The 24,225-nt window shown below is 37.4% G+C and overlaps 1 protein-coding gene across 6 annotated transcripts in view; it reads left to right on the forward strand.

The window, feature by feature from the left end:
- Nucleotides 1-24,225, forward strand: part of VPS13B (vacuolar protein sorting 13 homolog B) — a 786,697-nt gene that overhangs the window by 587,407 nt on the left and 175,065 nt on the right. For all 6 annotated transcript variants that reach the window (XM_018058289.1, XM_018058286.1, XM_018058288.1 and 3 more), the window contains one exon: nucleotides 16,086-16,481. In XM_018058289.1, the coding sequence (XP_017913778.1) occupies nucleotides 16,086-16,481 (396 nt within the window). The remainder of the gene's footprint in view (nucleotides 1-16,085; nucleotides 16,482-24,225) is intronic.

Here is a 24,225-nt window from a genome sequence, read left to right on the forward strand (position 1 = left end):
GCCTACTCATCACTACTGGTTATGCCTTTCGAATTTCTTTTGTAAAAAAGAAATTTCTTTCAAAATCAATAGTTTTCCCCCTCTCTTTTTTCATTTCTTTTTTTTTTTTTTTTTTTTTTTTTTTAAATTTTAAAATCTTTAATTCTTACATGCGTTCCCAAATATGAACCCCCCTCCCACCTCCCTCCCCACAACATCTCTCTGGGTCATCCCCATGCACCAGCCCCAAGCAAGCTGCACCCTACGTCAGACATGGACTGGCGATTCAATTCTTACATGACAGTATACATGTTAGAATTCCCATTCTCCCAAATCATCCCACCCTCTCCCTCTCCCTCTGAGTCCAAAAGTCTGGTATACACATCTGTGTCTTTTTTCCTGTCTTGCATACAGGGTCGTCATTGCCATCTTCCTAAATTCCATATATATGTGTTAGTATACTGTATTGGTGTTTTTCTTTCTGGCTTATTCTTATTAAAGTATAGTTGATTTACAGTGATTCAGATATACAGCAAAGTGATTCAACTCTCTATATTTTTAATATATTCTTTTTCAGATTCTTTTCATTATAGGTTATTACAAGATACTGAATATAGTACTGTGTGCTATACAATATGCCCTTGTTTATCTATTTTGTATAATGTGTGTAGTGTGTATCATTTAAACCAAATTCATTGCAGATGGTGACTGCAGCCATGAAATTAAAAGATGGTTGGTCCTTGGAAGGAAAGTTATGACCAAGCTATTCAGCATATTAAAAAGCAGATACATTACTTTGCCAACAAAGGTCCATCTAGTCAAGGCTATGGTTTTTCCAGTAGTCATGTATGGATGTTAAGAGTTGGACTATAAAGAAAGCTGAGTGCCAGAGAATTGATGGTTTTGAACTGTGGTGTTGGAGAAGACTCTTGAGAGTCCCTTGGATGGCAAGGAGATCCAACCAGTTCATCCTAGAGGAAATCAGTCCTGAATATTCATTGGAAGGACTGATGTTGAAGTTGAGACTCCAATACTTTGGCCATCTGATGCGAAGATCTGACTCATTTGAAAAGACCCAGATGCTGGGAAAGATTGAAGGCAGGAAGAGAAGGAGATGACAGGGCATGAGATGGTTGGATGGCATCATTGACTCAATGGACATGAGTTTGAGTAAACTCCAGGAGTTGGTGATGGACAGGGAAGCCTGACATGCAGCAGTCCATGGGGTCACAAAGAGTCAAACATGACTGAGCCACTGAACTGAACTGAACTGACTGAACTCACTCCAGTATTCTTGCCTGGAGAATTCCAAGGATGAAAGAGCCTGGTTGGCTTTGGGATTGCAACTAACCACTGAGCTACTGAGTAACAGCAACTGACTGAGTTACTAATCCTTTTAAATTAAAGTTTCATGGTGCAGCTAGACCAACTATCTGGCCACCATGGCCTGGCTGAATTGACCATGAAATTCACCACCACAGTTAGGTGTTGGTGTATTTCCACTTAATTTAATAATTGACACATTATTTAACATTTTTTAATGGGCAGATCCAGGATCAGAGATTCAGGAAGAATCATCAGTGGGTGAATGTCAATAAATTTGTAGCACACAGCCTACATTTAATTAGAAAGGTTAATAAAGCCCACTTTCAAACAGCAGTATATATCAGGTTAATCAAAAAAGTTCCTTTGCATTTTTCTGAAAGATGATATGGAAAATCCTGAACAAACATTTTGGCTAACCCCATATGTTCGAGTGTCCTACAGTTAATTTGTGGCAGAGTTCATCCTTCCCATCTCTCATGAGATTGCTCTCAGTCATTTCTCTCTCATAGGAAATGTCAACCCACTACAGTATTCTTACCTGGGAGACTCCATGGGCAGAGGAGCCTGGTAGGCTACAGTCCACTGGGTTGGAAAGAGTAGAACAAAACTGAGCAACTGAGTATACACATACATTCTATAATTACCTAATTACTATTAATGCTTTCTTCCAGCCATTATTTTTTGTAAGAGTCCAGAATTGTTTTTAAAGGAAATAATTGAATTGTTTAAATAAAAGCAGTTAACAGTGATGCCTAAAAAAAAATAAATAAATAAAAATAAACCAAATTACCCATATATCCCCCCACTAATTTCCCCTTTGGTAATTAAGTTTATTTTCTGTGTCTGTGAGTCTATTTCTGTTTTGTAAATAAATTCATTTGCATCATTTTTTTAGATTTCACATATAAATGATATCATATGGTATTTGTCTGACTTCACTTAGTATGATCATCTCTGGGTCTATCCATGTTGCTGCTAATAGCATTATTTCATTCTTTTTATGGCTGAATAATATTCCACTATATATCTATATCACATCTGCTTTATCCATCTGTTAATGGACATTTAGTTTGCTTTATGCCATGGTTATTGTAAATAGTGCTGCTATGGGTGCATGTGTCTTTTTGAATTAGAATTTTCATCTTTTCCAGATATGGGATTGCTGGATCATATGGTAACTCTATTTTTAGTTTTTTAAGGAGCCTCCATCCTCTTCTCCATAGTGTCTACACAAGTTTACCTTCCTACCAACAATGTCAGAAGGTCCCCCTTTCTCCACACCCTCTCTAGACTTTTTGGTGATGACCATACTGAGTGGTGTGAGGTGGTGTCTGTTGTAGTTTTTGCTTTACATTTCTCTAATAATTAGCAATATTGAGCATCTTATCATATACTTATCAGCCATCTGTCTTCTTTGGAGAAATGTCTATTTAGGTATTCCTATTTTTTGATTGGGTTGCTTGTTTTTTCAACATGAGTCGTATGAGCTGTTTGTATGTTTTGGAAGTTACACCCTTATTGATTACTTCATTTGCAAATATTGTCTCCCATTTGTAGGTTGTTTTGTTTTGTTTATCCTTTCCTTTCATGTGTAAAAGCTTTTAAGTTAACTAGGTCCCATTTGTTAATTTTTGCCTTTGTTTCTGTTTTTCTTGGAAACAGATCCAAAAAAATATTGCTATTATTTATGTAAAAGAGTGTTCTGGCTATGTTTCCCTCTAAGATTTTATACTGCCCAGTCTCATATTTAGGTCTTTAATTCCAGTTGAGCTATTTCAAATCCTAAAAGATGATGCTGTGAAAGTACTGCACTCAATATGCCAGCAAATTTGGAAAACTCACCAGTGGCCACAGGACTGGAAAAGGTTGGTTTTCATTCCAATCCCAAAGAGAGGCAATGCCAAAGAATGCTCAAACTACTGCACAATTGCACTCATCTCACACGCAAGTAAAGTAATGCTCAAACTTCTCCAAGCGAGGCGTCAGCAATACGTGAACCATGAACTTCCAGATGTTCAAGCTGGTTTTAGAAAAGGCAGAGGAACCAGAGATCAAATTGCCAACATCTGCTGGATCATGGAAAAAACAAGAGAGTTACAGAAAAACATCTATTTCTGCTTTCTTGACTATGCCAAAGCCTTTGACTGCATGGATCACAATAAACTGTGGAAAATTCTGAGAGAGATGGGAATACCAGACCCCCTGACCTGCCTCTTGAGAAACCTGTATGCAGGTCAGGAAGCAACAGTTAGAACTGGACATGGAACAATAGAGTGGTTCCAAATATGAAAAGGAGTACGTCAAGGCTGCATATTATCACACTGCTTAATTTAACTTTAATGCAGAGTACATCATGAGAAACACTAGGCTGGAGGAAGCATAAGCTGGAATCAAGATTGCCAGGAGAAATATCAATAACCTCAAATATGCAGATGACACCAGAAAGTGAAGAAAGTGAAGTGCAGAAGTGCAGAAAGCAGTGAAGAAAGTGAAGAGGAACCAAAAAGCCTCTTGATGAGAGTGAAAGAGGAGAGTGAAAAAGTTGTCTTAAAACTTAACATTCAGAAAACTAAGATCATGGCATCTGTCCCATCACTTCATGGGAAATAAATGGGGAACAGTGTCAGACTTCATTTTTGGGGGCTCCCAAATCACTGCAGATGGTGATTGCAGCCATGAAATTAAAAAACGCTTACTCCTTGGAAAGAAAGTTATGACCAACCTAGAGAGTATATTCAAAAGCAGAGACATTACTTTGCCAACAAAGGTCCATCTAGTCAAGGCTATGGTTTTTCCAGTAGTCATGTATGGATGTGAGAGTTGGACTGTGAAGAAAGCTGAGTGCTGAAGAATTGATGCTTTTGAACTGTGGTGTTGGAGAAGACTCTCGAGAATCCCTTGGACTGCAAGGAGGTCCAACCAGTCCATGCTAAAGGAGATCAGTCCTGGGTGTTCGTCAGAAGGACTGACGCTAAAGCTGAAACTCCAGTACTTGGCCACCTCATGTGAAGAGTTGGCTCATTGGAAAAGACTGATGCTGGGAGGGATTGGGGGCAGGAGGAGAAGGGGACGACAGAGACTGAGATGACTGGATGGCATCACCAACTCGATGGACATGAGTCTGAGTGAACTCCGGGAGTTGGTGATGGATGGGCAGGCCTGGCGTGCTACATTCATGCGGTCAAAAGAGTCGGACACGACTGGGCGACTGAACTGAACTGAATCCATTTTGAGTTTATTTTTATATATAGTGTTAGAAAGTGTTCTAATTTCATTCTTTTCCATAGCTGTGCACTTTTCCCAGACTGTCTTTTCTCCATAGTATATGTTCTTACCTCCTTTATCTTAAATTGACCATAAATGCATAGGTTTACCTCTGAGCTTTCTATCCTGTTCCGTTGATCTTTGTGTCTCTTTTTGGGTCAGTACCATACTGTTTTGATTACTGTAGCTTTGTACTATAGTCCGAAGTCAGGGAGCATGATTCAAATATATTAAAGAAACCAGGTCAGTTATCATGTGAATTTTACAGTTTGAATTTTGCCTGTCCCTATTCTGTGTATTTCCCGCATATAAACTCGTAGATGGCTCAATCTGATTCAGGTTGTTTATTTTATTTATTTTTAGCAAGACTGTTTTATAAAAGGTTTTATTTTGTTCCATCAGGAGGCACATAATGTCTAAAGGTTCTTCTTGTGATGTTAATAGTTATTGATACTAAATACATAAAGTCATTGGAGGTTGCAAACAGTAACATTTTAATTCAATTTCTTAGTAGAATTGTTTACCTAAGAAAGGTAGGATAAATGCTTACTTCTTTCCCTTTCTTTACCCATTAGAAAAATAAATTTGATTTTCCGGATGGGGAGGAACTTTTTTGCAGTGTATAGTCTATATCAGTCATCATAGTGTACAGATTAAATATCTTACAATTTTATTTGTCAATCATATATCAGTAAAACTGGGGAGAAATGAGTTAATTTTCTAACTATTCCTTTGTTGGCCATTTATCAATAGTTGTTATTTGGTCTTATTCTGAATTTGTTATTTTTAGTAATGCTCAAATTGTCTCCTCATTGGCAGTTGTAGTCTCTATAAATTGAATTGTCTATGTTTTTAATCTTTCCTCAGTCTGGAATCCTTGCTTCCTTGTCTCAAAACATTTGGCTGTTCCTAAAAATCAGATAAAAATCAGATATGCTGTCTCCAAGGATGAGTATATGCCATCATTGAAAACAGGAAGAAAAGAAAAGGAAATGAGTACCAAAAACACTGCCACAGTGATTCGAGTAGTGGAATGTACTTAGTGTTCTATGATAGCTACTTAGATGGAGAGAAGCTCATTTAGATGAGCTCAGTTTGATAAATTCATTTTAGAAAACCCATTCATTTACCCTTTAATCAGAACTTTTGTGTTGTGATTATGGGGGTAGGACAGTGTAGTCAAAATAAAGTCATTGCTTGATGATAAGAATATGTCCATGAGCAGTTATGCTAGTAAACATGATGCCCAGTTTGCAGTGATAAGCACAATGAGCTGCTGCTGGCTGACCCAAGGGCATGTGTCAGTCATGTCTCTGAGCCTCCTCAGTGGCGCATGGGTCAGCCTACAACCAGTTCTATCTGGTGTACCACTGTTAACTGACATACTTACGTCTGCCACCACTGAGATCTTTACACTTCACACCTTCAGTGAAAACATGTTGATCTTGTTGTCAGGGGCAGCTTTCCAAGTTTTCTAGCTCTCACACCTGTGAATACTGAGTCTCCATTGTCCGTTATCATCATGAATACCTTTACTTGGACACTGTAACAAAAATCTGAACTTGAATTGCTGAATAAGAAAAAGAAATGTACTATGAACCATGACCTAATAATAAAAAATATTTAGAGTTACAATAACACATAAAGTCAAGTTTGATTAAATATTTGTTCTTTGATTTGTATTTACTGTGGTGGAGGGGGGCCGTCATTCCTGTGTCTTTACATAGCCACCATGGCCACTGACTTGTTTTCCTAACAAGCCCAACTTGTCTATAAAAAAAAAAATTGTCTTTTACAAATAAAATTCCAAAGGAAGAAGCACTTAACAAAGAATTTTTTCTTTCATAAATGTTATGATTTGGGTATAACAAGCCATATTGAATCCATTGGGTTTTGGGTAATAGATTTCAAAATACATCATAAATGTAAGTAATATGATGACTAATGGGTCAAGTAAAGTTGGAACATTTTAAATGAGAAAATAGCTGGAACAGTTTTCAGGAAACTTTTCCAGTTGATGTTTGGTCCCCCACAAGGTGTGCGTTAACATAAACTTAGGGGAATCACCTCTGGGGCTTGAATTCCCTCTCTGATTTCATTATTATAATATGATTCTTTTCCTTTCCCTATTAAGTCATCTCCTAGGGTGATGGAAGCATAAAATAAGTATAATTTATTTGTATTTGTCTAATCTCCTTTTAACTCAATAATCATTCCATCATTCTGTTTCCTGGTAGTTTTAGGAAAGTTTTGAAGGGTAATTAGAGTCTAATAATTGACAGGCATGGGTTTACTTGGTAACTTAAAGATATAGAATGTGTTCTGGAGATGGTGAGAAATTAGATCTGGCAGAGAAATGGATGACTCAGCTGGGAAATTCACTATTGCTACACATTCTTAAAAGCTAAACATTGAAAATAATCCATTTATTAAAGTTCATTGAGGATTACCAAAAAAAAAATTCTAAACCCTTTAAAACAAGAATCTGATAATAATTGGATAAATGTGGAATAAAATTCACGTTAACAATCTATGCCTGGTTCTTTATCCAGTTATATTTCCAGTTCTTGTAAATCATCATTTTCTATAGTTCCAACTGTGTCTGTTGAATAAAACTTTTATAGTCCATTTCTTTAATGTTTTCATCTTAATAGTGAAGTTAATGTTTTTTATCACTTTAAAAAATATAAAAGAAGATAAGAAAATCATTGCTCAATTTTTTAAAATACCAGATTTTTTTTGCATAGTTTTCCCATTTGTAAAAATAAGTTTTCCTACCATTATGAAACTACAAATATTTATAATAATGACAGTAATTTTCTACCCCCCAAAATACCTGACTAGTTAAAGGATGTCAAAGTCTTATTTTATACTAGGAAATAGAAGTAACAGTACATATTTGTTTAATTATCAGATGTGATAGTGAGCTTGTGATTTTAGTTGAAGGAGTTACACATGTTGATGGACTTTACAAGCAATAAAGAATGCTGTTGCATTTGTGGTGTTTCTCATTCTGGTACATGCTACAGATCTCTTCATGGACCAGGTACTTTGAAAAGAATAGCCTCATTGTAAGCTCTGCTTTTGGGGCTCTTCACCTGCAATATTGTCTGACTTGTCCAATGGGTGGGACTGCCCTAGTCCCTCTGTTTATACATAGAACAGGCTGTGTTTTGCAAAGAATGTGGCTCAACACTCCAGCTCTAGAGAGCTGAGAGTGGGGGTCTTTGTGGGCCAGCGGAGGGCAATCATGCACAAAGGTTGGTTGCACTGTATGCAGACAGACATACAGAAACCATCTAAAATGGAAATTATTTAAATCTTTTAAATATCTAGTCATCTCTTACAAAAAGTTAACGTAACACTTGTCTTGTGCTTTCTGTATAGACTGTGGTTTGTATGTAGCTTCTCCGGTGGCTCAGTGATAAAGAATCCACCTGCAGTGCAGAAGATGCAGGAGACAGCGCAAAAAGCTTAACCCATTTTGAGCTGTTAAACTCGTACTGAATAAATATTGTGAGCTGTTATTGATGTTGCTTCGGGAAATTGATCTTTCTTTTTTTAACTTTTTAAAGTTCATATTTGGTAGAGTAAGGTTGATAATGTAACTCAAATAGATTCATAGTTGAAATTCACAAATATGATTAGCTTGTATTACACATTTCTTTTTCTGAATTATCAGCATTTGACTTCTACTGATAAAAAAGAACCTTCTTTTAAAACTTATTTTGTAATATGAGCCAAGACCTAGGAAGGACTATATTGTCTTTCCTAATTAAACTAGTTGAGATGGTGCCAAACTGACCTGTGCTTTTCAGTTTTACCAGTTTAACTAATTCTAGTCTAGCTATTTAATTAAAGCCTCTAATTTTCATGTGCCACAGTATTTGGTGTCAGTAAGGTTAGAAATTATCCTGTGGCTTCTGTAACATTTAGAAGTAGCATTCTGTCTTTTTCACCTTCTGCAGAAAGGGCACCCTCATCTCACCATTAAAGGTGTTAGTTGAAGTGTTCTGCTACAATGTTGGAAGGGACATGGAGAATCGAAAGTAAACCTGAAAAACTGGCCCAGTACAGAGTTGGTTAACACTTAGGTCTAAAGTGGGCTTCCCCTAGACATAAGGGCACACACAGTCCAGCCGTTACATGTGAGGGTGAAAAGTAAAGGGGGTGGAAAAAACTGTCCTGTCATGCATATGACAAAGTCATTGAAAGAATTTTGTTTCTTTTTTATTTTTTAAATAAAAGAGAAAAAATTAAACTGTCCTTCATTGGTACATAGTTCTGTGAATTCTAATACATGAATAGATTAATGTAACTACTACCACAGTCAAGATACAGAACATTTCTGCCACCTTGAATTCTCACGGTAGTCCTTTGTAATCACACTTGCCCCTAAGCCCTAATCTCTGATAATTACTGCTCTCCATCATCATTTTTGTCTTGTCTTTTTGAGAATGTCATGCAAATCTAATCATACAGCATGTAACCTTTTCAGACTAGTTTCTTTAGCTCATATGCTGTCCTTGAGATTTGTTGCATTTGTCATTAGTACATTCCTTTTCATTGCTGAGTAGTGTTCCATTTCATAGATGTGCCATATAAGAATTCATCCATTGAAGGGCATATAAGTTGTTTCTGATTTTGCTGATTATGAATAGCTACTTTAAACATTTGTGTATAAGTAGTTATGTGATTATAAGTTTCATTCCTCTATGATAAATACCTAGGCGTGGAATTGGTGGGTCATATAAGTCATAAGAAGGGGCTTCTCTGGTGGCTCAGACAGTAAAGAATCTGCCTGCAATACAGAAGACCTGGGTTTGATCCCAGGGTCGGGAAGATTACCTGGAGAGGGGAATGGCTACCCACTCCAGTATTCTTGCCTGGAGAATTCCATGGACAGAGGAGCTTGGCAGGCTACTATCCATGGGGGTCACAAAAAGGTGGACACGACTGAGTGATTAACACACACACACACACACACGCACACACAAGAAAATACTAAAATCTTTCCAAATTGCCTGTATCATTTCACATTACGCCAGCAGTGTATGAGGGTCCCACCAGTTCCATATCATCTCCAGCAGCTTATACTGTCAGTGTTGTTTTTTTTTTATTTTAGCCATTCTAATAGATGTCTCATTGTCATTTTTATTTGTACTTTTCTAATTCCTAATGATGATGTATGTGGACTGTTCTTGATAATGCTTTGGGAAATTAATGGGTACTATACCAGTCTGTCAGAGAGGGCAGTGGCACCCCACTCCAGTACTCTTGCCTGGAAAATCCCATGGACGGAGGAGCCTGGTAGGCTGCAGTCCATGGGTTCGCTAAGAGTCGGACACGACTGAGCAACTTCACTTTCACTTTTCACTTTCATGCATTGGAGAAGGAAATGGCAACCCACTCCAGTGCTCTTGCTTGGAGAATCCCAGGGACGGGGGAGCCTGGTGGGAGGCTGTCTATGGGGTCGCACAGCGTCAGACATGACTGAAGCAACTTAGCAGCAGCATACTAGTCTGCAGTTGTCTTTTGTTATCTTTGTCTGGTTTTGGTACCGGTAATGATGGTTTCATAAAATGGATTTAAGTATATTGTCTCCTATTTTCTGTGGTACAAGAATAAGAAGGAAAAAATGAGGGATCTTCGTAGTCCCTATGGGCGTTAGGAATTCCCTTCCCATTACTGAAGCCAGAAATAGAGGCTTTTTCGGACTACTCCCTCTATCCACACCTGATGCCCACCTTCAGGTTTTTGGCTGCCCCAGACTATAGAATATTGCCAGAAAAAAAAGAAAAATTCACTACCATTTTGGTGGTATTTTGAAATTTAGTCATCTTCCCCAATCTACCTGTTACGATTTACCTTTCAGAGTCTTCAAATAGCTGCTCTTTGTAGGTTTTTTGTTTTTGTTTTTGTTTTTGTTTTTTAAGCTGTAATATCTCCAGATGTTATAGTTCCATCTTTCCTGGAACCCTGAAGTAATATTTAAAGAAAAAGAGTTGGCAACTAACAAAGAGAAAAAGCAAACTATATTAGAATTTTTTGCTTTGGAGGGAAAAGGTAAAAGAAGCTAGGGCAAACATTCCTAGGCCTTGAAACTTTATTTATAATCACATTAGAAACTGGAAATACTCCATATTAGCATATGGAATTTGTATTGGTTCTCTATTGATGAATTACCACAAATATAATGGCGTGTAGCAATGCAAATTTATTGTCTCAATCCTCTAGGTCAGAAGTCCATTTGGATTTAGCTGTATTCTCTGCTCAGAATCTCACAAAACCAAAATCAAGATGTCAGTTGGGCTGGGCTTTAATCTAGAAGCTCTGTGGAAGATTCCAGTTCCAAACTCATTCCATCTCTTGCATAATCCACTTCCTGTAGTTGTAGGACTCAGGTCCCTAATTCCTTGTTAGTGATTGCCCAGTGCCTCCAATCCCTCACCTCTAGAGTATCCTTTCCTTCTCACATGATCCCTACCATTCTCAAACTTGTAATGACAGATCGTAGACCCATTTCAAATCTCTCTTGATTTCCCCTTCTGCCTCTTCCTTGTACTTTGTAAAAGGCTCAAGTAATAGATCAGCCTACCAGGTAATCTTGGGCTTAAATTCAGTTTACCTAGAATTTTTATCACACCTATAAAACCCCTTCCAGCACAGCAGTACCTGGCTTAGTGTTTGAATCAATAACCAGGGGACAGGAATCTTGGGAAAAGGGGGTCATCTTCAGAATTCTGCCTCCCACAGAACCAGATTAGAGAGTTCTGGCGTGCTGCAACACAAAGTGACCAAATAAGTGCTTCATGCTGAGTTTGAGGCCCAACACTAGGTATTACAGATGAAAAATGTATACTCAAGGATCTTCTTTATTGGTGGGAGACATAATCTCACAAAAGATACTCATGCAGGACCAGCTTTGTGGAACTACTTGGAGAAAATGTTGAGCATTTTCCTGGAGATTAGGCATTAGGCAAAGAAAGGGTACATTAGACCAAGGAGCAATGTGATCAAAGGCCTAATGGTATGACATCGCACAGGCTGGGGGATGTAGGCTCTGTAAACTCTTTGATATTTCTGGAGCTTTAATATTTGAGGCAGGCAATGGCTGTGGATAAGAAAAGGCAGGATCTTTTTTTTTTTCCATTCTAAGGAGCTTCATCTTCTATCCCATAGGTAAAAGCCATTACACAGTTTTCAGCAATAGTGAACCAGTCGGGATCACATTTGAAACAAATCATTTGGAAATTACTCCGGAACCTGGATTAACAGGAATTGGTCTAGACAGAGAAACCTTTTAGGAGGCTTTATATTAACTGAAGAATATCAAAGGCATGAAGGGGAAAAAATGGGGAGTGGTTGGAATGCTGAAGAGAAAGAGATTGGATTCAGGCAATTATTTTGGACATAAAATTGACAGAACTTAATCATTGAGTAGATTTGGACCAAAAAAAGAGGGAATGAAATGAGTAAAAAAAAGTCAGATTTTTTAATTTGAGCCAGTTGGTAGATTAGAGTTATTAACTGAGACAGAGAACATAGCATGTGTGAGAGGAAATCCCATGGACAGAGGAGCCTGGAGGGCTGTCGTCCACTGGGTCACAAAAGAGTTGGACACAACTTAGTGAGTAAACAACAACAAGAACCAACAATGAGAAGAGGTGATGGATTGTTCTGGATGAATTGACTTGATGAGCCTGTGGGAGTTAAGTAGCAAGAAAAAATCCATTCCTTTTTTTCCCCCTTCATTACATCATTAAATATCCATTTTGTACTTGTGCATGCATGCTAAGTCACTTCAGTCATGTCCAGTTCTATGTGACCCCATGGACTGTAGCCTGCCAGGCTCCTCTGTACATGGGATTTTCCAGGCAAGAATACTGAAGTGGGTTGCTGTGTGCCCTCCTCAAGGGGATCTTCCCTACCCAGGGATTGAACCCGCATCTTTTACATCTCCTGCACTGTCAGGTGGGTTCTTTACCACTAGCACCACCTAGGCACTCAGAATATTAAGATATAGAATAGTCCTTATTTTTCAGGAGCTCATAGTTATCTGGACTCTAAGCCGTAGCTATAAAAATAATATAAGTAGATACCTGATGATGATACAATCAGAATATTCTGGAAGCAATGAATGAGAGGCACCTCAGTCAGCCACAGTGATCAAGAAAGGCTTTTCGGGAAGAAATGACTGAAAGAGTTTCAAAGGACAAGTTACGCAAATAACCAAAGATAAAGAGTTTGGGTTTTCTTGTATTTTCTTGTGCCCCTGGGACCACCATATCTGAGATACAAGAATCCATATTGAGATAGCACTCAGCAGCTCTCATGCATACCATTCTAGGGATTTTTGCCAATCTACAGTCAGGGAAAGTGGATCCCTTAGGCTCAGCAGTTGGTATAGGTAGATATTTGGGCAAATTCCTGAGTAGGTCAGTAAATTGTTCTATGGCTACTTCTGGCGCTTAGTTTAAATCTCATGAATCCAGGCAAAAGCAGATAGCTTCTGGCCCCAGTATCTGAGTCTTCTTTCCAATGTAGCTTTGTTTAGTTTTTCTGTTGCTGCTATCATCTGTTAAGATTGCTCATTTTCTTCACTGTGGTAAAAGGTGGTATTATTATCTGTGAGGTCACAAAATTTAGAAGCCCACATAAAACACTTTGCAGGTAGAGCAGGACAATGTATGAGTCATTTGAATCATGCAGTACCCTAAAATATTTTGCCCACCAACACGTTCTGCAAGTCAAAAATAAGGCCTTTCAAAAATGATGCTGGTGTAACTGGATTTCCCTATGCAAAAAAAATTTAAGTTGAACCCCTACCTCACACAAAACACAAAAGTCAATTTGAGAGGAATTATAGACTTAAATGTAAGAAGGTAAAACTATAACTTGTAAAAGAAAGCATAACTGTGAATCTTTATCACCTTGGATAAAGCAATGATTTTTTGATGTCACCAAAAGCTCAAACAGAATAATCTGTTGGACTTCACAGAAATTAAAATCTTTTGTGCTGCAAATGACTTAATCACAGAAACTGAAAAGACAGTTTACAGAATGGGAGAAAAATATTTGCAAATCCTATATCTGATAGGGACTTGTATCTGGAATATATCAATGTAAAAGACTCATACTGTTTAATAAGAAGACAACCCAATTTAAAAATGAACAAAGGTGATAGACATTTTTCTAAGAATATATACACATCACCAATAAGCGTATGAAAAAATGCTCAACATCATTAATCATTAAGAAAATACAAATCAAAATCACAATGGGATACCACTTCACACCCACTAGGATTGCTATAATCAAATATAACCCAGCAATTTCACTTCTTGGTAGATACCTTAAAGAATTGAAAACATATTTATATAAAAATTTTCATATTAACATTCATAGCAGTATTATCCATGTGTGCTAAGTCACTTCAGTCGTGTCTGACTCTGTGTGACCCTATGGACTGGAGCCCACCAGGCTCCTCTGTCCATTGGATTCTCCACTGGAGTGGGTTCCCATGCCCTACTCCAGGGGATCTTCTCCACCCAGGGATCGAACCTGTGTCTCTTATGTTGGTCTACCTGCATCAGCAGGCGGGTTCTTTACCCCTAGCACCACTTGGGAAGCCCCAGCAATATCATCCATTAATAACCAAAAAGTAGAGACAACCCAAGTGTCCACAAACAGATAATGAATAAGCAGTATACTATAGTATATCCACACAGTGGAGTATTAGTCAGTCATGAAAAAAGGCATAATGTACTGATGACATATGATTCAACACAAATGAACCTTAAAATTTTTTATTATGTTAACTGAAAGAAACCAGACACAAAAAGTAGGATTTTATGTGATTCAGTTTATATGAAATGTCCAGAATAGGCAATCTATAGAGACAGAAATTAGCTTATTGGTTGCCTGAGGGTGGGAAGTGGGGAATGAGCAGGGACTGCTAAATGGCATGGGAATTTCTTCCCCTAGTGGTGGTGATAATGTTCTGGAATTAGATAGTGGTGATTAGTACACAATCTTGTGAATATAATAAGAACTATTGAATTGTACACTTTAAATATGTGAGTTAATATGTCAATAAAGATGTTAAAAAATAATTTCTTTAAATTAGGATGTTTTTTCCTGCTTAAAGAAATATAAGGAACAGAGAACATTTTAATATTGCAGAAGGTTGACTCAACTGTCTGACCCTTTCCAGTGGATAATTAGCTAGAAGCAGTGCTCTCAGAATTTTGCTTAGTCTGATTAAAGAAACCCAAAGAAAGGCACACAAGAGGAATGGTACCTGGAGCAAGCCTGGGTAGCCAGGAGGAAACTCTTAAGGTGCTGAAATCTGAAGAAGATGAGCAGAGGTCGTCCTGTTGAAAACAGAATATGAGCTTTGTCTGCTTGATAATTTGCTATTCCTAACTTCATCTATGGGCTTCCCTGGTGGCTCAGAGGTTAAAGCATCTGCCTGGAATGTGGGAGACCCGGGTTCGATCCCTGGGTCTGGAAGATCCCCTGGAGAAGGAAATGGCAACCCACTCCAGTACTCTTGCCTGGAGAATCCCATGGAGGGAGGAGCCTGATAGGCTACAGTCCATGGGGTCGCAAAGAGTCGGACATGACTGAGCGGCTTCACTTTCATTATATCAGGCTCCAGTGAAAAGAATACTTAATTTGGTTCAGTTAAACTCAACCATTTACTGACCACATACATATGAGAAACACACTGTGCCAGGCACTGGGTATAAAGATGAGTGCCATACTCTGCTTTCACGACCCTTATAGTCTTACATCTTGTTGATGACAAAAACGGAAGTGAGAACACAGAAACAGAAACATCTTAATGTCAGGTGATTAAGTGACAAATAAGGACAACATCTGGTGTGTGATACATGTAAAATGGAGTTTAAGAGATCTCAGTCTACCCAGGTTACACTGGATGAGATATTTGAAACTTATTCAACACAGAATACAGGGAAAGATGTAGGGACTTTTCTGGGTTTTAGCGGGTTGCAGAGGAGAAACAAACGTTTTGTGTATATACTTTATCAGACAGTGGTGGGGAGGCTACTTCTGTTAATTAGTTGGACAGATTATTTCTTAATACCAGTATTTGTGTCAAACATTGTGCTGGGTACTAAGAGAGGTCCTTTTAACCGTAGAAGGAAGAATGTCAGTCCAGTAACAAACTGGAAAGGCTGCTCAACTTTGCCTCCAAGTAGAGGGTAGAGGGTAGATGTCCATGTGTGGCCTTCGGTCTGTCAGGAACAGACAGACAGTCTGTTTGGATTGGAATAGGAATGTAGGCAAGAGAGTAGTGCAGGAAAAGTGTTCCTTCAAGTAACTACATGGAAAGAATAGGTGGTAAGTAAAAGTATTATAACATCTGGCATCCTAATGAGTCCACAGTACAGGTGTTGGGAAACTGAAATAGGAGTTTGACAGGGATGTAAAGACTTATTTGCAATAAGAGAGCTTCAATAATTTTCTTACCCTTTTCACTTCTACAGCAGACATCAACTTGGATATATCAAAGCCTTTGAAAGCAAACCTGAGTTTTACAAAGTTGGATCAAATAAACCATTTTCTGAAGAAGATAAAAAATGTACACAGCAAAGTGTCCTCAGCCCCGTCAGACACCGTGCTGAATAAGGATGCATTTCCAGCCTCCAAATGTTACCGTGGAAAGTTATCTAAGCTTAAAGTTCATGGTGATGGAGCACAAAAGATTCCATTTCAAGAAAACATATGGAGAACAATTTCCTGCTTTCAAAAAATTTCTGTTCATACTACTCAGATTGTGGTCTCCATGGAAACTGTCCCCCATCCTAATAAACCATGCCTGTTGGCATCTTTATCCACCCTCAATGGAAGCCTTAATGTCAAAGCAGCGCAGAAAGTACCTGGTAAGTCACAGTAAAGGGGCAAGAGAGATGCCAATGACTTGTTAACATCTAAAACTGCATAATGTTGAAGGTTTGTATTATGTAGAGGCAAAAAGTTTCAAGCACCATTAGAGATGGGCATATTTCTGGTTTGTTGCCTTATTTCAAAGAGTGTGACAACAAATTATTTAAGCCTAAGTATTTTATGCCCTAAAGTGTTCCTGTCTGCCTCTTCAGGTGTGTTCCTACAGACGTCTTTATAATTGTTCATTCCTAAATTTGTTTTTACCTAACATAGCTGTAGTGGAAGAACAGAGTAAGCCTCAGGTTTTGCAAGCCATCCGAGTAGTAGCTTTCAAAGTGTAGTTTTGGAATCAGCAGCATCTGGGAGCTTGTTAGAAACGCAAATTCTGACTCTATTCCTGACGTACTGAATCAGAAACTCTGGGCATGGCGCCCAGAAAAACATCTTCCAAAAAACCCTACAGGTGATTCCGATGTGCTCCATTAAGTCATTGGTAACAATTTATTTTTTTTTTAAATTGCTCTGGTGGCAGAAATGCTACACCAAAAGTAATAGAAGCCAAGGTTCAACTTGGCAGAGACAGTGCCACTGAAGATTCTCAGACAGCAGCACCTGCAAGGAAAGGCTCTGCTTCAGTGCCCAGCTGAGCAGAGGAGCCTGGACCTGGCAACTGAATGTCCTTGATGAGTGGAGAGGTGAGAAGTTAATGGGCAGTGACATCTACATTTTCCTCTTTTGTTACCATGCCTAAATTGTTCGGTGCTTTTTCACACTGAATCAAAAAGAGTAGGTAGAAGGAATGTGAGGAAGGGAAGAGAAAAAACAAGCTACAAGTGGGGAATAACCATTTTCAATCACAGAAACTGCTACTGTTAAAGGTCAATGCACTGAAGCCAGAAACTGCCCTGAAAGTAAAAGTAGCAAAAGGAAAACTTTTTTTTCCACTTTATTTTTTATTTTTTTTTTAATTTTTTATTTTTTTTTAAATTTTAAAATCTTTAATTCTTACATGCGTTCCCAAACATGAACCCCCCTCCCACCTCCCTCCCCACAACATCTCTCTGGGTCATCCCCATGCACCAGCCCCAAGCAGGCTGCACCCTACGTCAGACATGGACTAATTTGGAGGGAAGAAGTGGGGCTAGAGGGGTAGTACAGGGGATAAAGTAAATCTTGAAACTGTATGCAACTCAGTTGCTTATTAAAATGTGGCAGCTGGGACTAATTGTATAGTCAATTTGGGCACAGTAGTTGACGAGATAAAGAAGGAGTTTTGTAGTTGAGAAGTATGAATTTTAGGCCAAAAAGTAAATGATTTATTTCTTTCTCACCAGAAATATTTGTGACCAAGCCAGTATTGGTCACACTGTATTTTTTTATTGTCTTAAAAGTTAGAAATGTAAAAGCACTGTATTTTTTTATTGTCTTAAAAGTTAGAAATGAAAAATGTAAGGTTCATGGTACATGAAAGACTATGAAGTACTGAAGGCTACAGTGTCTGATTTATCCACAAATAAAAAATTACAACCCAGACCACACTGGGACCGTTCCCACGTCTTTCCAGTTGTACCTGAGTCATAGCAAGGAAAGGTTAGGACTGAAGTAGAATGAAAGCATTTAATATATACTGTGCTCAGTCATCCTCATTTCTTGTTTCATTCATTTGCTATTCATATTTAATAGTGTCTGTTCTCAGTAAGTTTCTCTAAAATATAATTAAAATCTTCTCACTGATCTTTTCGAAGTAGTAGATGCATTCTGGTTGTGTAACTTGTTTTTCCCTTTAGTACCCCATTCTTTTTACAGTTATAACTCTAAAATCTAGTTAAATGCAGTAGAAACTATACCCTTGACTATGAAATACTTTATACAACTATAATGTGTAGTGTCCAGCAAATGTTCTCGAGTAGTTATTTGCATCAACAAATCAAATCAGATTGAAGTTAGCCACTTAATTAATATGGATAGAAATAGTTTTAGTATGAGTGTAACAAACACCAAATCTGTTTTATCTACATTTCTGCTTGATGTGATGGCATGCTCAAAAAAAAGAAAACAATGTTGGCAAAATAATAATAAATTATGATTAAGTGAAGTGAGATTGAAAGCTCTAGTTATTGCTGTAGGTTGATTTCTAGGAAATTATAATTAAGAGATGACTATGTATTTTTCAGACATTGATTTTCTACCAAGGAAAATTTTTAAGAAATAAAATATAATTTAAGTTCTGCACATTCATTTAATTGTATATTTACCTATCTTAAAAATTCATGCTTTGCAACTTGGATGAAATATATGCAAATATATATTCAAGGTTTATTTTTGGTAAGTTGTAAAAAGTATTTTCCAGCCAAAGAAAACAAAAAATGTCCTACCAGTAGTCGTATTTCTTTTTGTATTTTCCAGTGACATCGTCTGTACGCAACCAAAAGTTTTTATAGTGTATCTTTGAGCCCAATGGAGTTAATGTCAGATTTTTATAGTTTGAATCTAATACAGAAATACTTAACTGTGTCTTTGATTTTACAGTTTATATAACTATTGTGACCATCTGCAGCAGCTGCACTTTTCAAATTATTTGCTGAACCAAATTGAGCACAGTGACAAAAGTAGTCATCTCAGATGTACTATTAAACAGAGAAAGAAAAAGGAGCATTGCCTTGGTACAGCATAGCCATCTGCTGTACAGATGTTATTGTATAGAATGACTTAAGATAAAATAATTGTAGAAAATTTTCATTAAAACCTCAACAATTTGCACTTGTTTATGCGAATCTGCATAACTCCCCAATGAGACAACACACTTGGGGTTTCTTTGGTTCTCACTCACTTTCTCTTTGATCCTTTTTGATGTGCTGACTTTAATAAACACAGTCAAAAACACTGTGCAAAAACATCATGGAAAAAACTACAAAGGAACAATTATAGCAGCAGAAACTACTCTAATCCCTAACTTACGCAAGCTATATTTAGTGAAATATTTTTTTTAACACTCTTTATGTGACAATGTTATATAAACAGGGTAAAACAGTCCTTTCCAGATGAGTTTTAATTTAGGAGCTGAAATAGATTTGTAATGCTAGAGGAATCTTACATTCTAAGTAATATTTAGAGAAACACAATTGGGAATGTGTCTTAGGCATGTTTCTTCACTTGTGAAAGTACAAAAAATATTTGAGTTTGCCTAATGATTATATTTTTTATCATCTAAACCATCATAAGCTTATGGGAAGTGTGTGCAGAAAGGAAATAATAAAAGAATGAGAGAGAAAAGTTAATGTTCTCCCCACGACATTCTCAGTACATTTAAATCTGAAATGCTTTTATGTTCATTTACTGGTTTTTACAACAAAATATGTACAGATTATTCACTGAAATGTTTTCATCATTTGAAACAGAATGAAATGGTTAAATATTTTCCACTTTAAAAGAAAGTCTGTGAGTTCTTCTTAGCCTTCTGTACTATTCCGTGGCCCTAAACTATCCGAGTTTCAAGGGACATGGGTTTTTTAAAATTCCATTCTACAGATGCTAGTGTAGCAGTGACTTATAATAACCCAACTCATATTTCTGCTAGAATACTTATATTTTCCCATGTGTCTTTGGTAAAATGGCCCTAAAGTTCTGATTTTAGAACTTTACATACAAGATGTAATGCTTGTATTTTTTTTAATTGGTGTATAATCCCCAAAATTTCTATGCTTGTGTATAATGCTGCAAAATTTTCTATGGTTATGTTATTGATAACAAAATTAATCTTGCTTAAAATTTTTATCTTATTTTCTGAAACATTTTAAAAGGCAGACGTTTCTTTTACTGTCCATTAAATCTGGCCCATTCTGTAGTATGTTCTTCTTAAAAAACGTTAACAACCCCCCCCACCCCCATACACAGACATACATCCCGTCTTTTTTGCCATTTGAAGTATGGCGTTTTGGAGAAACCTTAAGTATGTAGCTATAAATTCTGAACCAGCAGTGTAGCACTTTGCACAGGCAGGGTGGAGAGTGAGCTGCAGACTTTAGCTCTCCTTGTCAGAGTAAATTATGGCTCTATTAGGGCGGCACTTCTTAGATTTCGGCAAACAAGGGTACACAATTCAGGCTGTGAAATAGCTGGCTTTAAGCTGCCTTGCTCTTTCTTAGGGGCACGTCTATTAGCAAGCTCCCTGTAGATGAGGAAAAGGGAGAATAGGGTATGAACAAGTTAGGTGGCACAGAGGACTGGGAAAGAGCCTGAGTGAGGCCATCTTGGCTGGCATGTTAGTCTGAATCAGGGAAAAATTGCAAGAATCCCCTTTCCATAGGGACTTAGGGGACTTTTATCCGTGCAGAAAGCAATAAGTTGAATTCCTAGTCAAAGAACTGTGGTTTAAATAACTTTCACTACCCCAGCCTCTGTCATCCATATGTACTTATCTTTGTGTATAAACAAAAATAGAAAGCAAGCAAGCATAACCACATTATTCTTCATGGATACAAATGCCTCTTCTCATGTTCACTGCATTCAGGACCAATAAAAATGTAAAGAACTAAAGCTCCTTTTCATGTCCTGAAAAGTGAAACTAGGTCATTAATTGATACAGAGCGGAGCTCCAGCTTTTCATTCCAGAGTCGACTCACTCTCCTGAGGACAATCTCCTAAGGCGTTGTCATAGCCAGTGGATGCTGCAGAAATGCAAGTAAGCCTGAGGGGAAATAAAACATTAAATTAAATATGACTACCTAAAATAATATATTGCAATAACAAGCCATTTACAACACCCCAAAGATTTTTGTTACTTTTAGAAAGAAATAGCGTCTTTTTCCAATGCCTGAACAATAGGAAATGAATTCTTCAACAGTTAAGGCCAGAGGACACACTTAACTTTTAAACAGCCACTGAGGATTGAAGTGGAAGTACAGCTTGTAGACAGCTATACAAATCACTAACAAACCTTAATGAATATTGGGTGTGGGCATCAGGGTCCTGTCATATTTGACACCATGTCCCAAGTAGCTTAAACCCAACACTCAAGGAAAGGTGGAAACCTCATTGGGTCTGTAACATCTGGGGTTTTATTTGTCATTTTGGCATACCCAGCAAGCGCAAAAGAAAGAGTAAAAGGGGATTATGTTGACAATGAAATGAGTTACTGAATCTTGTGATAATGAAAAGCAGAAGAATTCTAATGCCTCTCTATAGTCCCTGAGGTAGAGGTACGTTTATAGTTTTGCAGAAGTAAAATGTAGGCAGGCAGAACAGATGGCCTAGAGTCTGTGAAACCTGACACCCCTCATCCCAGCACTGAGGACCACTATTAATCCTGGTCAGATTCCCTCCTATTACTTTATAACAAGGTTCAAAGTTGCTACTGATGAACTGGCCTGTCCTCCTTTTTTTGCTCTTAAATTACCTGTGAATTATTTTTTTTTTTCAATGATGATTTTTCTGTGCATAATGGTGAACTACTGAGACATTCACAAACCATAGGATGTTCTAAAAATGGAATGAGAAATAGGTGGAAAAAGTAAAGTTCTCATAACTTATTTTTTCCAAATAATGTCCCATTATTTTTTCCTCTAATACAGTGGGAAATAAAAAAGGTAAATGCCTAAGTCTCTTGGTGAGTAATTTTCTTGTCCTCTCTCTTAGAAATTATATGCAATGGAAAAGAAATCCCAACATACAGATTTTATCCTCTTGGCTGTGATTGTTATCAATAATATATGATTAGATAGAATTTTGGACAATAATAAATAATGTTAGTACTGCTATCTTAGAAATTATCTTTTTTCACCCCCTCAAAAAACAGAGGCAAAAAAAATTAATGTTTGATATTAAAAAAAAAACTTACTAGTAGATATATGATGTTCAGGCATATTTCTGTGGTCATATTTTTTTTATTTTGCTTAACCAAATTATATTAAGTCTTGACATCTTTCATTTGGAATATTTAAAATTTTTGTGCTAAAGGGTTTATGTGTTTCTTTTTTTATTGTTGTGTGATTTTTCTTATTCATGTACACTTTTTTTTAGTGCTGTGAGGTTACTAAGTTTACTGCTTTGGATTTTAATGGGAAGCCTTTAAATACCTTAGGATAGTAACTTCAGAAATTTAGAAGAAAACCACTGGGTGAAATTTCTGATGTGTTCATTTCCAGGCTGCCTGAAAAGTAAAATTCATCCCATAAGCAGCCATCTTCAGATGTCCGAGCATGCTCATGGTCTGTGGAGCAATGAACACCATGTACCTGCCCAGCCTTTCATAGACGGAGATGAGCTCATCTCAGACAGATAGCCATCTCCGACTTTTTCTTCTGATTAATCGCCGACCTGAACTCCATTTGAACCTTGTTAGACAAAAAAAACAAGCAGAATTCCTGGCCCAAACTATAAAATATAATTAAGCCCTTTTGAAATGATGTGTAAAAGAACATTGCTATACCCCCACTTATAACCACTACCACCACCACAACCAATAAAGTTAAATCAAGCACTGCCTGTAATGGATTAAAATAATAAATGTTCCTGGATTTCCGTGTTTGAAGTACTTGAAGAAAACAGGCTCCCAGCAGCCCGGGTAGCTGAATGCAGGAGAGACATTTATTAATGACGAGTTCAAGGATTTGGCCTGTTTAGGATCATTACTTTGTGTTTACCGTGGGTTACACATCTCTTATATTTTTACACAGCCCACATGTGTCCGCATGCAATAAGGAGAGCTTTTTTTTTTTCAACAAAAGAATTGTTAATTGTGTAAATATGGTTTTCTTGGGGAATGTGAAGTCTTCCTAAGGCTCTGCTCCCTTCTAATGAGAAATCTGGCATAATTATTATACTCTTCCAAATAGGTTCGCTTTCAAATCTTGTCTCCAGGTAGTAGTCTTCCTCCCTATTGTTTTCAGTTACCAAATCCCAAACTTAATCTAGATTGCTAGAAAATTGTTGGCCTCGGGTTATATATTTTAGAAGTGTGTCCCATCGTACTAAACTTCGTGCGTCTTATGTACTATAGAAAAAAAAATGCTTTTTTAAAAAACACTGCTTTTTATTTCTTCTCCTAGCTTTAACAAAGATATGATAAAGAACCATTCTTCTAGATTTAGATATATTTGAGGGGATAAAGGGGACAACTAATAAAAATTTCTCATGGACACATATTAAAACAGTGTTTCTTGGACAGGAGGGAAAAGGGTATTTGAGACAACAAAAATTCTGTTAATTAACAGGAAGATAGCTCACTGTGCAAATGCTATTGGAGAAGAAAGTTTCCAGTCCTAGCAATTAAATATTAGACATCTCTTTCTTAATAGTGTCTCCTTTGCATCCTAACAGTGGCACCTTATAAGTTAGTATTAGGTGAAATGGACCAGAATTATTGTCGCCCATAGCACTGAAACTGGGAAAAGAAGACGGTTAGAAGTTACTCTTCTCCCACTCCACTGAATTTGTGACAGTATTTAGTTTTGCCTGTGGTCACAGCAAATTGCCTTCTCATCCACATAAGCCAGAAGGCTGTTTGCTAGGAAAGTTTTTGGCAAAGCAGCCCTGCCAGCGATGAGTGACTGAAGACACATCTTAGATGTTCTTTTGCTCTCTGGCTGGGCCCCTGGACCTGTAGGCTATGTTGGCCTAAGGTACCGAGACTGAGCAAGAAAGAGGGGACAGGAAAAAGCATTTATTCCCAACCCTGTTACCAGTTGGAAAAATGAAATTACTAAGAGCTAACTAACAGCCGTTTTTATAAAGCAACATGGT

This window comes from Capra hircus, chromosome 14 (assembly GCF_001704415.2).
Source record: "Capra hircus breed San Clemente chromosome 14, ASM170441v1, whole genome shotgun sequence".
Classification (NCBI taxonomy): Eukaryota; Metazoa; Chordata; class Mammalia; order Artiodactyla; family Bovidae; genus Capra; species Capra hircus.